The sequence below is a fragment of the Netta rufina genome, assembly GCF_964035555.1.
Source record: "Netta rufina genome assembly, chromosome: 5".
Classification (NCBI taxonomy): Eukaryota; Metazoa; Chordata; class Aves; order Anseriformes; family Anatidae; genus Netta; species Netta rufina.
In genome coordinates this window covers 20576865-20595528 of record NC_140128.1, presented here as the reverse complement: position 1 = coordinate 20595528, position 18664 = coordinate 20576865, and the positions used below count along the sequence as shown (strand labels likewise).

The 18664-nt window shown below is 36.5% G+C and overlaps 1 protein-coding gene across 6 annotated transcripts in view; it reads left to right on the top strand.

The window, feature by feature from the left end:
* The window catches only part of NPAS3 (neuronal PAS domain protein 3), a gene marked incomplete at both ends in the record, with an annotated part of 620600 nt that overhangs the window by 80769 nt on the left and 521167 nt on the right, over positions 1–18664 (top strand). The window contains one exon of one of the 6 annotated variants that reach the window (XM_084286989.1): positions 812–901. The exons of the other annotated variants lie outside the window; for them this stretch is intronic. Within the exon in view, the coding sequence (XP_084143115.1) occupies positions 812–901 (90 nt within the window). The remainder of the gene's footprint in view (positions 1–811; positions 902–18664) is intronic. 6 annotated transcript variants of the gene reach the window in all.

The following is an 18664-nucleotide window of genomic DNA, read 5'->3' as shown; positions in this document are numbered from 1 at the left end:
CTGGAAGATGCAAAGGAATCTAAAATGTGTTTATATTCAGGAGAAGAGGGGAGGGAAAAAAAATAAAAAGGAAATTAGTGGGTACTGTTTTGTGTGCAATTCCCAAGTATATTTTAAAAACATTGAATTTTTATAGCCAAATTATATTTTCTGCTAACAGGGAGTTGGGGAGGGATAAATAATAGAATGATTGACAAATCTTTTAGGGCCTGATTTTACAAGATGCTGCGCACCTCCTGATTGCTGCCAATCACTTTCATTTTTTTTCAGTCAATCCGAGAACATATGGCATTATTCAGATGGTGCTGAGCACCTTCAATCACAGTCCTCCTAATGCCACAACATCCTCATTCTTTGCAAATGTGTGAATTTCTGTTGACATTTTAAATTGGAGGGTTATTTGGTCTTTGTCTGGACAAACTCCCTGCTAATATAAATGGATGTCCTTCCTCAGGAAGGATTGCAACACTAAACAATAAATTATTAAGTTTATAAGCACTATTTTATGTACACAAAGTTTGTGAAATATCAGTTTGGTTCATAAAGTTCTTTACTACTTCCCCTTTCATTTGATGGTGGGGGGTGGAAAAGTACCATTCTTGTGGAGAACCAAAGTTTAGTTTACTCTCAGTGCAACTTTTGAAAAGTGGAAGCTCTGGATGTTATGTGCACAAGGCAGTTGATTTAAAGAGATCAGAAAGATGCTTACAAAAAATATAAGTAAATCACTTTCAACATACTGATTGTCCTGCATTACAGTTAACTGTAGAGAATCTCTAGTCATGTCTATCTGTTTTTGATGCCTCTACAGAATAACTGTCCAGCATCCTCTGCCCAACCAATCAGAATGTAGGAAAATCTACAGATATGACGGAATCTACTGTGAATCTACCTACCAGAAGTATGTTGAAATCTGTGTGAGTCTTGCATCTAGCTCGTGCATTTAGTGCTCGTGCTCTCCCGCTATTCAGAAATTACACGCGTTGAAACCTTATACCTCTGCTTATGTACAAAACCTCTAAAGCAGGGACAGAAATATGGTGTTTAATTTTTTGGGATTGTGCTCTAAAAGCTAAAAAGCAAATAAGACCCTATGATTTTGCTAAATCTTAGGTATGCTTCTGTACAGTGCAATAAACAAGAATGTATACACTAGAAAATCTAAGCAAAATGTATTGCACAGGTGCTTGACATCTTAGGGATTTGAAAGGTGTGTTATGTATAAATTAGCTGTCACTTTTTTTTCAGTCGTGTAATGGAATGATGAGTTGTAATTTGCATAATCCTTTAAGAAGTCAAATTATACTGTCATGTAGCAGACTTAACATGCTAGCTAGGATTTCATAGCTTTGCAGTTAATTAGTATGTACCTTACAGGACAGTTAAATTGAAGTTGAGTTCTCTTGCTTTGCAGTCATTTGCCTTTGTCCACTGCCCTAACAGAGCCCACTTTTGTGTGTATCTAAAGATTGTTACTGGAGCTTCTGACAAAAGTGCTGTTACTGTGGGCAGGCAACTGTAACTTGCTTACTTATGTTTCTTCTGCAATCTATCAGTAAAGTTTATATTTCACTGCAGTAAGGATTTAATAACACTTTAACGTAGAATTTAAAAGTATATATTTACAGATATAAATGATTTTGTATTAATATATTGCAAATGCATTGAGTTTTCTGTAATCCTACTGAATTTTGAAGCTTTCTGTCACTTAGTGTTTAGTTTTCATACTCCAACTATATCCTTATTTTTTTCACTGTTACTATTTTCTTGTGTATGACAGACCATTTAAAAAAAACACAACCATTAGCTTCTAAATGTCAGTTGTACTTGCATTGGAACAAAATGTTTCTTCAGTAAGGTCATCATACTCATAGTTTTTCAGGTCACATTCTCATCCAATCTTATTCCATAATGTACTGTTGTTTTGTGAAATTTTTGGTGTGTGTGTATATATATATTAGGTAACACCATTAACACATTAAGTAACTGGTGCTTTTGAGTAAATCGAGGGTATCATTTTGGTTTAGGGAAGTGAGAGGATAAAGAGAAATCTAGATTTATGAATATAATTTTAGCATTAATATAACTTTGAGCCAAAATGGAAGTCTGAATATTGGCTTGGCTTCTTGTGTTCATACCTACTTTTGGTGTGAGATATTTGTGCTAAACATTGATTTATAAATATTTTTTACATTTTGTTTTTCCCATCTTACTCTGCAAATAAGCAGTGTCCAGGATAATTTAAGCAGTCTGTTAGTGGGACTGTAAACATCAGCATAGAGCTTAACTTTTATGATTGTACTTTTCTTGCTATTTAAGTTCAGTAATCATAAAAATGTATTCATTTGTTCAAATGTTTAAAAACAGATTTGTTGTATACTATTTATATCAGGTTTTGAAACAACCTCAAGATTTTAAAACTTTGTAGAAATTGGACCTTGGAACAGTTTGTTATGAGTGCAAAATATAGTGATGCAGAATAGCTGATTATTTTAATATTTGAAATTAGGTAGATGTTGTAGTCACTATAGTTAAAACAGTTAGCAGTGTTGACCACAAAATAGGGTAGTAGATGTTCACCTACAGGTACATATATAGTAGCAAATAGGTATTGGCTAAATAGATCTCCCTGCCACCCTCAATGGCAAAGTCAACTCCCCCAAAAGGCAAAAATTTGGACAGGCAATGAGGCTGTTCTAATTGATATCTGTTTTGTCACAACCTGAAATTCCTTATGTGAATTGGTTTAAGTACTACTGACTAGTTCCACAAGTGAGGTGAAAGCATAGATTATTTTTTGAAAACTAAGGGCTGTCTTTCTACAGAAAAGAGTGCTTTTTGATTAGTGGAGTTTCCCACTTGGTGGTACTTCAGTGCTGTTTAAGTTCTCTGAGGCATTCTTTGTATTCTTTCCAATGGATGTTTTTGGTACTTTTTCCCATGGTAATTTATTTCCAATGATATAAAAGTTTTAGTGAGAAGTTCTCATCAACTTGTTAAACAACCATAACAGAATCAAGGTGTATTAGTGACATTTTAAAGCTTATACTTCAGTGCTGCAAGACAAATGTGAACTTTTTGTTATGAGACAACTGTGTATGAAATTATATTTACTCACCTACACACTGCTGTTCACTGCTGTTGCAGATAGGACTGCAGCTTTGGTAGTCATCATACCAGTAGCTTCAAACTGCTTGGGGCAGCATATCAGTGGCAGGCACTGAAAAGCAGGAGGAGGCTCAGTGTGGGGTGCCAATCCTAGCAGGGTATCTGGCTGTGAACCCAGGCAGCATTCAAGTGCAGTGGTCTTCCAGAGCTATGTTGTGGGCTGTACTAGACTCCACTTAACTTTAAACTGGAGAATATTATCATATACCTGACAAATATATCTATGGAAACGGGTAACTTGTGTTCCTTTGTAAGTATCTTAAGGTTCTTTATAGTTCCTGAAGTTGTTCAGAGTTACTTAATCTTTTTTTTTTTTTTTTTTAATTCTGGTTCTCTTGTGGTATGACCACTTGCTGAACTTCAGTCTGTGCAGTTTGTACATGCTGAGAATGCTTGCTTGCTAGAAGCTTGTTTGTTTTTGATGACGGGACTCTTCAACTTCTTTTATAATGGAGCTTCCTTACAGGGTTTTTATTTCTTCCTTCTCCTTCCCCCCACATTTTTAAATGGAAAAAAAAATATTATGCTGTTATGCTGTGAGCCTACTTCAGATTTATGCTTAACTGTCTACCTATTAAAGATATTTTGTGCAAAGCTACTTAGCAATTTAAATCAAGATATTCTGATCCTTTCTGTAAAAATCTGAAAGGATCGTGCCCCGACCTTCCACTCCAGAAATACTTCCCCAAATGTTTTCTGAGAAGTAACTTATTAAACTTTATTTCTGGTATGTACTAGCACTAATGTTTTTAAGAGTTCTTAAAGTTTTAGGTTAGTTAAAGCATTTTACTTGAGGAAAATAATTGCAGATTTTTTACTACAACATCCCTGAGGAGTTGGTCCAATGATTACATGAGATAATATTTTGTCTATTTCATGTGTATTGAATATGTTAGTGTGAATCACTCTAGGCTATTTATTTAACTTACAGTTTGGTCTTATAGATGCCACTAGATATACCACCTAGAACAGAGTGGAATATACTGTTGCAAAAGCTGATGTGCCTTACACCCTTCCCAAAATCCAAACAAAAGATTTCCCCTTCCCTTGTCTGTCACCTTGGTTGCTATGGGCCTATGTTTTTTGAGGTGGCTGTAAATGTAAATAAATATTTTAAAAAGCTCTAAAATTTGAGAACAATTGCAATTTGTTTCTGCTTTTGCTGAAAGTTGTGGTAATGACCAACACACCACAATTTTTTATAATAAGACTTCACCATTGTGCTTTTTGAAGTAGATTACATGTCTTGAGCTATGACAGTAAAAACAGAAACCCATCAGTTACTGCCCTGGAATTTGGCAGTCCATATTTCCCCACTTTTTTTTTCCCATTTTTACTCCACACAGCTGTAGCCAGGAATGTCCAGCTTCTTTGTGGTGTCAAACAAAATTGACAATAAAAAGAAATAGTCAACTAGAACTGAGAAGAAAATGTAACCAAGCTGCCAAGGTTTTTCCCTCTTGTTCAGTTTGAAAATCCTTTCTTTTGTTTGCTGAGACACTTACGTTTTGCACTCTTGTTCAACTTTATGGAGTGTCAAATAGAGAACAAAGTCTGGGTAGAAGATCTCCAGAGGTGGTGCATCTCTCTGCACGTGCTCCAGTTATGTTTGTTGCTGAATTACAAGGAATAATGGCTTGTCAAGAAAAGTATGTTTTTTTCTTTTTTGTCTGTAGGGAGTCTCAGTTGTGTACAAGCAGAGGAAATCTCAGTTATTTGTTCTTCTCCTTGAAGTTGTTCTGTTCATAAAGTGGCCCTTCAGAGTATTATCTGGATTGTGAGGGTGAAATTCCCCATTTGGTGGCTGTTCTGTACTACCTCCAAAGCAATGGTGGAAGCATCATTTCTTCTTCATTTCTTCCTGTCTATATAAAGCAAGTTTAAGGTCATGTCTCTTTTCCAGAGGAAAACAAAGAATAGGAAAGAGTTCTGCAGCAATGTATTTTTTCTGAAATCAAGAGTATGGAGTAAACATGCAAGGAAAACACCTCGCTTGCTTAAGTTGTGGAAATACAGCTGTGGCTTTATTAGCTCTTTTTCCCTTCATTTATCTGCAAGTTATTGAAATGAGCATAGAACAGAAGTCTTACCGATTTCAGTGTAAGAAGACGAGCAGTTTGTCCTGGAAGGTATGGCTTGTTCATATATACATTATCATCATGAGCCTGTAAATGCTTAAAATATCCAACCTTGCCAGACTAAATAAGCTACCTTGATGGCTCAAAACCTGTAAATATTTGCACAACTGAGAAAAGGATGTGCAAGGCTAAACCATTCTTGTCAGCCTCTTAAGTTTAAATTAAGGATCATTTATGAAATGGATAAAACAAAAAATTGATTTACGTGCCCATGAAATCTTGTGGCCCTGGTAGACAACACATTTTCATACTGCAATATGTGCTATTTTATTTCACTTGCTTTAGTAAAGGCGAAGGCCTTTGTGTTTATCCAGGGGAGTTTTAGGTTGGATCTTAGGAAGAACTTCTTTACCGAAAGGGTTGTAAGACATTGGAACAGGCTGCCCAGGGAAGTGGTGGAGTCACCATCCCTGGAAGTCTTTAAAAGACATTTAGATGTAGAGCTTAGGGATATGGTTTAGTGGGGACTGTTAGCGTTAGGTCAGAGGTTGGACTTGATGATCTTGAGGTCTCTTCCAACCTAGAAATTCTGTGAGTCTGTGTGATTCTGTCTTGCACAGTAGATCTGTCTTTAGGGTGGTGTTCTCTCTAACCTCTTCTTAAAATATATTAGTTTAAAATCTAATAACCTTAATTCATTATTTATTAGTATCTGTAAAAGAAGCCACTGCTAACTCATGCAACAGGCCTGTCAATACAAATCCACTAGTTCTTATAGCCTTTCTCTAGGAACTCTCTATAGCAAAACTTTTACCCCTTTTATAGCTGCCTAGTTTTGCTTTCACCTTTGTGTAGTTTTGAACATATCTGTAGGGTTTTTATGCTGGGTTGTTCTAGATGTCTTTTTCAGGAAAAAAAAAGGAAGTCTTCAACTGAGTGTAAAACACATCCAGAAGTGAGGCTATGTCATCTTGCATGTTGAATGAGTGGGCTTTCTCTGGATATGAAATGAGATTAGCTGTGCCACTTTAAAATGATTAACGATCACTTGGCTAGCATTAAGTTGAACATCTAATCCTTGGCTGATTGGAGCATTTAAGAGAACAGCACTCAAACATAACTTTTCAATAACAAATTTTATCATACTTCTACTATTACGACATAGATATTGCACTGGTTTTAAATCTCTCTGAGATTAGTGGAATGTACTTTGAATAGAGAATGGGAGACGCATAAAAGTTACCTGATTTTTTTTCCACTGAATAATACAGGGCCACGTTATTCAGGTTTACAAAATCCCATTCAGTTTACAGTTCAATACAGATTTTGAAGATTCACTTAAGCTTTGCAGTGTCTAATTGTAATATCTATTCTGAGTTAAATCCTGAGGTGAATTTAATATTGGTCAATTGACCAATTAGACGATTACCTTTTGCTTGCTTGCATGCAATCCATGTTAAACTGGCTGGGTTGTCAGGTCCTGTGACCACACCCTTTGAATAAAATATTGTCTGCTAATTCCCTGTTAAGATGTGTTTTTGATAGTCTATGGAAATGGTTCTTGCATTTCATTTTAATTCCAGTTCTGAAAGTTGTTTTGAGTTATGTTACTGGTTTCAGTAACAGAAAGATCAATTCAAATTATCAGTTACCAGGGTACTCTGTATTGAGCAAGGGTTCAGTTCGCCTATGCTCTTTCAGTAATTCCTTACTTTACACAAATAAAGAAATATTAATATCTAGCAAGTCCAAAATACTGCTTGGGAAAACAGTGAGCAAGAGCAGTACATTTCATTTACCAGCAATTTATACATTCATTCCACAACTAGGAATTTTTTTTTTCTTTTCACGAAGTATTAAAAGCCAAATACCTGGGTTTAGTTTATATGTGAAAGCCATAGATATCAGTAACAAAGGTATCATGGAGCATTTTAGGTATCCATTTGAAAGGCGGAGCTCCAGCTCTTTGCCATTTTTTTGATTTCAAAGAACAGTACAAGATAACTAACAGAATCCTGCAACTTCTGGCTCCTTTTTAGAAGGAAAATACTGATTATAAAAACTGTGAAAGTAAATCCTGCCTTTCTTTAGCTGAACTGTTTACTGTTAGTTACCATTTCCATTAAGTATTGTTACCTTACCTTATTCAGAAGTTTTCCTTTTGGTAGCAGAAACTTACCAAATCCAGCATTAAGAAGTTGAAGAATCCTTTAATAATCATGATGTTCTTCAGTTCTTCCCCTGTGCATTTAGATACTTACAGAGTAACCAATTGACCTTCTATCCTCCCCTTTGATAGAGGTTTCCACTCTTGTTTTTAGCAAGGCAATTTGTCTAGAATCTGAACACCTCTTTGCAGCAGTCTTCAGTCTTCCTAGTTTAAATACTGATATAGTCCACTGGTTGTTCTTTTGCTAGTACTCAAGGATTCTAGATACAAAACAGTACAACCTTCTTGCATGCTGTTTGAAACAATGACTGTGGTTCTGCATTGGTGACGCAGACCTGTTGCTACCCAGTGTTTAATTGTGTATATCAAAGGATTGCATTTGTGGCACTAGACAAGGCATTACACTGTATGCTAATGTTAATTAAATTACCATCATCCATACACCCCTTTCTAGGTAATTATATTGCCTTTATCTGGAATCTGTGTTCTTAGTTACTAGGCAGAGAAATTTGTGCTCTGCTATGTTAAAACATCTTACTCAAGTGAGCCCAGGCTGCTATGCAATCTGTGGAACTGACAACTCCTTGGTATTTACCATTTTATCTTTTGTGTCATCTGCAAATTTTACTGGGATGGATTTTTTCTTTCATATCACTGATTTATTCTCATGTATGGGTACTCTATAGGGAATAAAGGACTCAAGGAGCTCTTTCCCTGGGTGGAGTACTTGGTAGGTCTAATATTTCAGAGCTGTTGGTCATAATGGCTGGAAGCAAATTAGGGCTGTTGGCACTGATGAGTTGCAACCAAATGGGGCAGTGAGTCATGAGCACGTGTTACTTTTAGCAGTATGAGGTGACAGCAGCCCTTCTTCAAAGTAATGTAAGGTCTATTTTGCATAGTGACGCTGTTGAAATACAGGAGACAATTCTCCCTTGAAAATTTGTGCATTTGTAGTGATGGCTAATTCACTCAAAAAAAAACCAAAACAAAACAAAAAAAACAACAAATTCACTCTAAAAAAAAATCTTTCTGGAAAAGAAAACTGGGTTATTTGCAGATGGTTAGCAAATTAAAAGAATGTGTTCATGCAAAAAGGAGTTCAAAGAGGTGGCTTTTGGAAAACTGGAAACCTTTCATGTTAGTTTTCTTCCTAAACATTTTTTTTATTTCCAAATGATGCTTCCATTTAGAAATAAATCTGCTGCCAAACAACCAGAGGATTATTTAATGAAATGATAAAAAAATAAAATTATTGAAACAGGTTCAGAGTTTTACCAGAAATTACTTTTTAGTTATTTTTGTCTTCCATTCTTCTGCTGTCACTTCTCCTGCTTCCAAAAGGGTTTCATAGAATAAACCTCAAAATTGTGCTCTGATTTGCTTAAAAAAATAATATATATATATATATATATATATATATTTAGTGAGGTTGGCAACTTTAGACCTGCATAGCACTTGGTTCTGTTTAAGGCTTAAGTTGTTCAGTCATTAATTCTACCACCTAGCTGTAGAGCTTCATGGTACAAAAGTGGCATAACTCATATTTCACATTCAGATGCAGAAATATCACTGAACTTCTGGCTTATATATAACAAAACTATTGAATTCTTGCTAGAATACTTTGACAAATGAGTAGCATTTGATAATGCTACTTTATGCTGATTTCTTTTCCATCTAAGAGGAAAAAAAGCTGCTTTAGCGAGGAAAAAAGATTTAGCAAAGCATGCATCACCTCAAATTGGTTTCCAAAAAAACAAGACTTGTGTTATACGTTTTAAAGATGTGGACAAAAAGATTTTAAATGTTTTTCTTAGTTCCATGTTCATGTGCACATAAATGCACATGCATACAAGGTTTTGAAAATAAAGCAAATGATTTTAGGGGAAGAGTGAAAGTGGAATGCATACTTCATGTGACTGCAATAGGAAGGTGAAAATGTGTAATTATATTTAGGTGTAAAACTAATTCTGTAGTGTCAAAAACAAGAACAAAAAACATTGCAGTACCATAAAATCAAAGATGATATTAGGATTTTCCTTTAATTTCTGGTAACTATGAAATAAATTTATCAGAAATGCCAAGCAAAAAATCTGTGCGTCTCCTGGCTAATCAGTCTGTCATATCTCAGTCTTCTGCTCATTGAGTAACAGGCGATTCATGAAAATAGATATCTTTTCCTGTTATAGTTGCATTGAACTTCCTTTTACAGTTTCATGAAGCATGTTGGGTCTGTGCCATCTTGTAGACTGAGGACTGTGATGCAGAGTAGTCTAAGATGCTATATCATGTACTGTTTAATCAGGCTGCACCATTTAGAGCATGTGTGGTATACTGGGAATAATTTGTGAAGTCTTTCCAGTGTTTATATAAAAGGTGAAATTCCCTTACCTCTGCACAAAAGTCAGTTAAATGGACTGTGGGGAACCAAGCAGCAGTTGAATGAATTAATTTCATGTACCTGTCCGTAGCTGGCTGTGACACTGCAGTGTGGCTCCTCTGCAGCTGAATCACAGCCAGGGCCCTTAAATGTTTTTGTGGAGTTTCTGGGCTGCTGTGTTTATCAGTGCTGATCAATTGCCTCCTTGCCTAGATGTGTGCTGTGCAGTCTTGCAAAACTGGAATGACTAACTTGTGTGCCTAGTGGGTAACTGTAGGCCTCACTACTGGGTGGACTTGGCTACCTGTTATGGCCTTTAAGACTCAAAGTAATCACAGCATTAGGGGAGAGAGCACTTAACACTGTTTCCCTTGTGTGTAGCCTCCTGGAAGCTACTGCGTATGCTGCTTCATCCAGGGAGTCACCATCCTTTGGGGTTGTTTAAGAAAAGGTTGGTTATGGTACTTCAAGACATGGTTCAGTGTGTCACACTGGTGGTAGTGGGGATGGTTGGACCAGATGATCTTGGAGGTCTTTTCCAGCCTTAGTGATTCTATGAACCTATCTGGAGGGAGAGGCTGTGGTGCATTCACCACAGTGAAAAATCTATTTCTGGTCAGTGTTTTATGCTGGTGACTGTGACACATGTATGAAGGGAGGTGAAGGGAGACAGCACAAACTTTCAAGCTGTAAACCAGCTTGTGTAACCTGATTGCGCTGCACAGTGCCATGAGGGCTCAGGCCACGATGTGTGGAAGCACCACAGTGTCATGGATGTTTCTGTGCTTGGCTGTAGATGAGGCAGCCAGTCACCTGTATAAGGGGTGATCAGTGCTGATCAATGAATACAAAAGGTGCCTCAGATTCTTCCTGTTTAGATATTAATGGTCAGCAGCAATAATACTTAGCCAGAAGTGTGTCTGGCTGTGAAACTTACTTAGAAAATTCTATTTTGCATTTAATGGGATACAAATGAAGAAAGGAAAACATGATATAATAGATGTAAAACTCCCTTCAGACCTGTAGCAGCATATACTATTTATTTCCCTTGTTTTCTAAATAGTAAAAATTACAGAAAACACTATAATATGTTTACACAGAAGCTGTGGTATTATAACTCAATAAAAATCTCACGTGTAGTGTGTTTACACAGTCTCTGGCCTTTGTTTCATAACTGTCTTTTGGTATAGCATACAGTCTTTGTCTAACAGGATTTTATTTGTCCTGCTGTTATGTTCTACCTTCTGGGTACTAGAAAGGATGTTGACATCTTACTAACTTTGGAAGTTGAATTGAGCAATAGAAAATGAATCAAGATATTTTACTAAATACCTTGGTTCAGAGATTTTAATTTAAAAAGGAAAATACAATCTATAGTATATGTTGGTATAGCTTAGTCAAAGATACCTAAGTGGTGTAGTGTCCCACTTCAACCAAGTTGTATCAGTAGAAACCTGTATAGCATGTATTGTTTTACTTCTGTAACTGTTATTTGACTGATAATTGCTTGTATTGCTAATAACTGATGTTTTTTCTTGTGTGGGTATAAAGCAAACCTTTGCTGATATAGCTGATTACATGCAGAGTCTTTGCCATAGTGGTGTTCCAAAATTGCTCTGTTGGTGAAGTGCTCCTAATGTAGATCAAAATAAGACTCCTATTGTAGGATATGAAGGGACGTGATTTTTTTATGTGACTTGTGGTGAATAATCATTGGGATAAAGAAACTTGAGCTGTAGCATGTTTAAAAATCAATCAAATTTTTCATTTTTCTTTTGCCTAACACTTGAGATCACTTTCTATCATTTTGTTGCAGACTTGAATTAAGGCTGAGAAACCTAATCTTCTTACTAGTTTCACGTATTTTATTTTTGGTCTTCGTAGAATCCTCCTGATGCTGTGACCTACCTGTTTAACTATGACAATACTATCCATATGAAATCTCACATGGCTGAGATTTCATATGGATATTCATATGGACTCCTTTGCATTGAAGTCAAATGCTGTTTTAAAAAAAAAAAAAAAAAAAAAAAAACAACCTTTCCAGAGAATACTCTGAGCTTTTTCACCCCATCAATCAAAATTGAAGTGAGAAACCGAATGATCATATCCTAGTAAGACACAATGCCTTGCTGCTTGCTTTGGGCAACACCTAGATCTTATAACTAAGAGAGCATTTCATGGCTATCATAGCAGGAGGCTTTCTGGCTTCCAGGGGTAGCAGCATGCTTTTAGAATCGCTGCATTGCTGCTTGATTACTGATGACAGTTATGTAACATGCTGGACCCAGCATGACCGACAGAGGCAGTTCTGATTCATATCACCCTGGGGAGCATCAGGCATATATCCAGACCGTGCATCAGCATCAATGGTAACTGTGGCATTGAAATTGCTAGAAAGGCATAGCATCAGATAATCATCCATAAAAACGTGCTACTGAATGGCTTTAAAATTCACAGCTGGTAGATTCATATCTTATGGGAGCATGGTACTGTGTAACAGGCAAAAATCTGTTAGGTTTACCAAACAGGTCAAAGCAACCTCATTGGGTAGTTTTTTTCAGTGTTGATGCTTTCCCCCTCACCTACTTCCACAAGAATACTTACAAATTATAAACAGACCTTTTGTGAGATATCAAAATGTAAGCAAATCAGCCACTCCAGGCCTAGGTTATTGCTTAGAGGTTATACTGAAATCTAAATATTGACACTGCCACTAAATGGAATGAAATGTATTTCTGAATATCAGCAATTAGATTTACTTTCTTGACTTTGTTTCAAATTTATTTTCTTTTGTTCAGTTACTTTGTATCCCTGCAGCAATGCCCACTCCAAAGAGTTAAAATAGTCCAAGCAGTGTTGGCCAGACTAGCAAATTGCTCTTTTCTTTCCTAGTTAACACCAGTTGCTTTCTATTTTAAGTTGAAAACAAGCTCATCTACCTCAAATTGAGGAAAGACTCTTCTTGTGTCTGGATCTTTTAAGAATTCATAAGAAAGGTGAATAAACTTACTTCATCGCTGTTCAGATAATTTTATATGGGAATTGGCTGACCCTTTAATACTCTGACTTTTATAAGGATAAGTTCCCTTTTCCTCAGAGACAGTTTAAGGAGGTGAAGTCCTTCCCTGGTCCAGTTTGCCCAACCTTTTTTTATTGGATAGCTGGCACTTGCTATACAGCCCTTCCAAGTGTCTAACTACAAGTCTTGATGGCGTGGCAGCAATATACTCAAGGTTGTAAGTGGGAGGCTTCTTGCTTTCTTTTTCTTGTTACTGGAGAACACTAGAGCTCTGATGCTTGGTATTCACTCCTGTCTGTGCGTGCTCTTAGGATGTTTGAAATTAACATTTTATGATAATGCTCCTAGCTTTTCAGTGTCAGGCCCTTGGAAGTAAAGCTTTGTTTATGCTACTGTGCTCTAAGAGCAGTTTTCCTGCATGTTCTAAGTGTTATATGTGGTATAAGGCTCATCTGTTTACGCATAGATATTTTAGAAGAGGAGATTCTGGGAAATTTATTAAAACTCATTTTGGGTTTCGATTTCTTATATTATCTGTTACATCATATATATATGTTATCTTATATTATCTGTTATATTATCTTTCTCCACAAGCTCATCTAAGCAATGTATGCAAATATCAGCCACTTGCTGTGTTTAAGCAAAATTTTACATCTGCATTAGAATAAAGAATGTAGTTTGAGTTCATATGGGTGCTGCATATTGCATTAAGGAAATATAACATCAAGAACAGGAAGTTATGTTTTAGAACAAATGGAGTAGTAACTGTAAACAGGAAATTACTGTTTTTTTTCCATCTTCATATTTCAGTTTTGATACTGAAAGTCTCCCCACATCTAATCAATATTCCTATTTACTTATGGCTACCCTATAACTTCCTCTGTCATTGGCTGCGCTGACTGTTACTTACCCAGTTACTTACCCATCTTCCAGGGGCTGGAGGTCGTTGTTCATTATGGCAGGCACACCAGCACACTGTAGTGCTATCAGGGGTACTTGGGTAGATTAGTGCCTGATACTGTTTTTAATGTGCCCATCACTTCCAATGATGTACCTCGTTTCCCCTGGCTTGAGGTTTGTATTCAGGAGTCCACAGTATGCATTCCAGATGGCACTGCAGACAGTGTCTGCCAGGGAAAAACAGGTAAATATAATGAACCAGGGAGGTAATTGGAGAACTGTACTGTGTAATTTGATTATGATCTCAGATGCAAGGGATTCAAAAATACTAGTTAAAAGATAAATACTGGTGTTACAATATTTATTATATGGTAGTAAACAATCCACTCAGTAAATATGAGAATTTAGGTCAGAGCTGTAATTTACTGCACTGGTGAAGGAAAAAAAAAATTGTGGTAGAATGAACTGTCATGCTATTACACATACGTTTTGACGTGTTTTTTTCAGTGGTGTGGGTTTTTTCAGTGGAAGCAGGTTTGGAATAATGAAAATCATGCTTTTTAATCTAAGCCTTTAGTAAGGTGAAAAAACTTTTTTTTTTTATTTACAAGAGTAGAACATATATTCAAAACATTCTGTGATGCCAACTTTGACAAATGCATAATTTTTTTTTTTGCGCTGAGCTTTTTTAAATCCCTTACCCATGTCCTTACCTTTTAAAAGAAAAAAAAAAAAAAAAACTGCATGGAAAAAAAAATCTGGATACCTTAAATAAATTTCTTCGCTGAGTCTTCTGTCCTTAAAACACAAGAAACTACTTCCTGCCTTGCTATTATTTCATAAAAATGAACAGTGGTTTGAAAACAAAACATTTTCTTCCAAAGCACTGGCCACAGTTCTTTCAGTTCTTACCAGAGCAGTCAGACAGCTTTTCCCACAAATTATTTTCCCAGATTGTTAGAGGAAGACTCATATTAAATTCAACCTAAGTCCTTATATCTTATATCTTAGATATATGGGCCTCCATCAGATGGTAGCTGCCAGATCTTCAGCAACTTCATACTTGCTGTAAGTCTGGTCTATCATCTGTCTTGCACCTTGTGTAGCCACTAACTCCTGGATGCATAAAATCATAATTGGAACAGTAGCATTTTACATCTACTTCAGATATTTCTTTAGTTATAACAGCATATATAGATGGTCTATATGCTATAGATGTAAGAACGTTTGCAATAGAAACTTGCTGTTTGTAGTTTTGTAAGGACCTGGTTAGTTAAGGTGAATGGGGTTGGTGCAAGGCTGGGAAGGTGGATCATCTCATAACTCTGTAGCTTGCCCAGAGAAGCTAATTACATCTGCAGATAGGTATGATTTTGGTTGTCAGACTGGGCATATATGTTCAGGGGCACACAAGCACATAGAGTAAGAAAGATGAATAATTGCTATTTGATTTAGAGCATGCCTATAGGATGAGTGCTCAGAGCAGTAGGAAAAGGAGCACAGGTTAACTCTGAGTCTTCAAAACTGCAGTACTGGAGACCCTGAGTCAATGGACTTGGGGGAAGAGTGGATGACAGGTTTATTGAGACAAATGAAACCTGTGCAACGTACAGGAACAGGGTCTCAGATGGAAGTCAGCTGAGGCAGAAGAAATGAGTCTGAAGAGAGTATGACAGGAAGAAGCTGGCTACTGATAAGGGGGAAAAAAGAGGTATGTGCAAACGGGAGAGCCCTGCAGTCCTCAAAGGGCTCTTCTCAAAGCCCGAGCAAACCTCATGGGTGGGGGGAGAACTGGAAAGCTGTATTGTTTAGCTTTGCATGCTAGTGAAAATCAAGGGTACTCAGTTTTGTAACCAATAGAAAAAAATATCTTTTCTTCAATGTTGCGTATACTTGAAGGGGTGAGCTCAAAATTCCACTGTGGTTAGAGCCATTAGGGCTTACGCTCCTAACAACTGGAGAACAAAGCCAGCATTGTCTCACAGGGATAAACAGTGGTGACCAAGAAAGCCCATGCCTAGTAGTAACTGTGCCACAGAAATCACAAAAGTAATTTCCTCTGACCAGAGGAAACTATATGAAGGATGGACTAGAGGAGGTTTCAAAGCTTTCAGGCATAGTAAAACCCAAACACCACAGCATGATTAGTAGGAAAGAGTCTTCCAAATGTGCTAGTGTTAGATATTCAGGTACGAGATATTCAGCAGAAATATTTGTCTACCAGTTTGCTGTTTAGCTTTTACGGGTCAGTCACGTGCACTGGACACATGCTGACTGCAGTTGTAATGTTTCTGGAAAACAAAGCAAGGTCTTGCCTTTCCATTTCCTCCTAGAAAAGCCATGTGGAGAAATTTAACCTCTCTGACTGTACAACTAGCTACCTGTTATTGGTTAGTGCCAGGTGGGACACAAGGATGTGGCAGAGGAATGTGTAGGTAAAACACTGAAGTGCCTTTTCCACTCATAAGTGAAACTCTGCCTTGTGACTTCTCTTTTGTTGTTGCTTTTTGTTTTAAAATTGTGTTTTTCTGGTTGAAGAAAAATGTCTTCACGCTAGTGCAGTCCATTCTTTCCTGGAAGAGCAAAGATGTCTTCGAAATGGAATATCTGACTGAAGGCTGCCACTAGCTGTTATCAGTCAGATTTAGACGCCTAGGCTTACCGATGTTTACCGCTGAGTTCTCATGGCTATTTTTTGGTGAGATATATCAGGTTTTTGATAAAACTGTGGCATCTGGTTAGGGGCTAGAATCAAATAATGATCTTAAATCAATGAAATACCGGCTTTTAAAACTGTAATCTCAGACACAAAGACAATGTATTTCTTTCTTTTGTGGCTTCAAAATTTGAATCCCAGATAGTCTAGTACCTTGGAAGATATAGAGGATTTTCAGATCTACAAGATGGATATGCTGCCTTTGCCACTAAAAGCATTTTAGGAAAGCAGGATGGAATCTTCCTTTTTTCTGCTTTTGTTTTCCAGTTCTAGAGATTCATTTTAATGTTATGCCTATTATTGCATCATTAGCGTTCTCTTATTCTTTTGCCTCAAGAATGTTCTGAACACGCTTATTTCTTCTTATTATTGCTTGTAAACCTCACGCTACTTCACCACTGTGGCACAGCTAATGCTCTTTTCCCTTGCTTAAGCCTACTGCAGTCTCTCTGGCCCTGCCGTCAATCACCAGCTGGATGCAGAGACAATTTTTTTATAGCAGCTTCTGTCAGTAACAAGAAAATATTTTGAAAAATGCAGTCTAAAAGCTGAATGTCAGCCTGCTGAGTAGCCTGTTTAAACAGGAGAATTGACTCTGCCAAGTTTTTGTTGTTTAGCTTTTTTCTTAATCTTAAAAAAAAAAAAAAAAAAAAAAAAGTTTGGGGTCTAGCCCAAATAATAAACAAAATAAGATTTTTTTGCTTTCTTGGCAAGGACTCATGATAGACTAGCTTACTAAAATTCAGAAGCATCTGCATGACCATTTGTCTGCACCTTATTTTCCCTGTAACATGGAAGTTTTCAGTCTGTTTTGGGTGTCACACAGAAGAGTAACAAAGAACCCATAAACTCCAGCAGATCTAGCAGATTCCTTGTTGTCATCTTTGTGTGTTTTTTTTTAACAGCAAAATCTAAATGACTGTAAAAGTGCTTTGCTCCAGAGGTTCAAAATCCTATAACTGAAAAATACTTTATCTTCACAGGAAGTAGTCCAAAAGATTTTAGACATCCTGAACAGTGCTCAGAAAAGGCAGTACTTAATCTTTATGGCCAGGTCAAAACATGCTCAAAAGATTTAGATAGGCAAGAAGCCCACATACATTTCTTTAAAGCCACTTTGAAAGAGGATGGTGGAAGCACACAGCATATTGCATACTAAATCTTGCATTAGAAAGCAGCAAACCCCTTGTTGAGAAGTTGCATTGGTCTCCTGAGCCAGAGAATATTGCTGTCCTACAGATATATTGTTAGAAGCTGCCTTGAGAAGTGCAGTCTAGAAGTGCAGTCTACTTGTTAGTTGATAAATAGAGATTAGAATCATCTACTAGGCTATTTTATGGTGCTTGTTAACAATATTTACCTTCCCAAATTGATTCAGTGTAATCCTTGCGATGGCTTTACCTCATTTCTGGAAGACATGTAGATAATGCGGTACTTATATGAAGTCTTACATGTCACTGAGAAACTATTTTTCCTTAGTTGAATTGTGCAGGAGGATTATATTAACATAGACTTTGGAACATTTGAGCTCCCATAGGGTATGGTGTGTGGTTGATATGACATGACTTGCCTTCAACAGTTGTTTTAACAAGATATCCTTCATATAAAATATACCAAGCTGAAAGGCATAACTGAGTGAGTTTAGTAAGAAACACTGATGGCAAAATTCTCCACTTTCATCTTTATCTGATTAATTCAAGGCTGAATGTTACAGAGAAAGTATCTTTAACCTAGCATAGTATATGGTATTTTTATTAAAAAACAAACTTACTTTATAGAAGATTGTTTTTAATAAATTAAACTTGTTGTAAATGTGCTCATATATTTTGCTGAAACTCATAGTTGAAACCCATACTGTTTAAAAACCTTCTCACTCCTAAAACGGCTTTAATAATACATGAATTAACACTTCTGTAGTACTTGGCATATTTAATACACAAGATCATTTACAGTTCCTAATATTTTAAACTGTATGAAAGACTAGCAGTAGTGAACAGAAAATACAATACATTCACTGTATGTGAATGTAGCATTAAATGATAAAATTTACATGAAGCTCTACTTTTAATTTATTAAAATAGATATATTTTAATATCTTGGTAATTCTGCTAATATTGTTTGAATTGCTAAAAAGTTCTTTTCATGTTTATGCTATTTGTTTCTTTTTATCAGATCTTAAGTCTCTGCATGGTACTAATACCAATCTTTTATTTTGTGATTCATATAAACA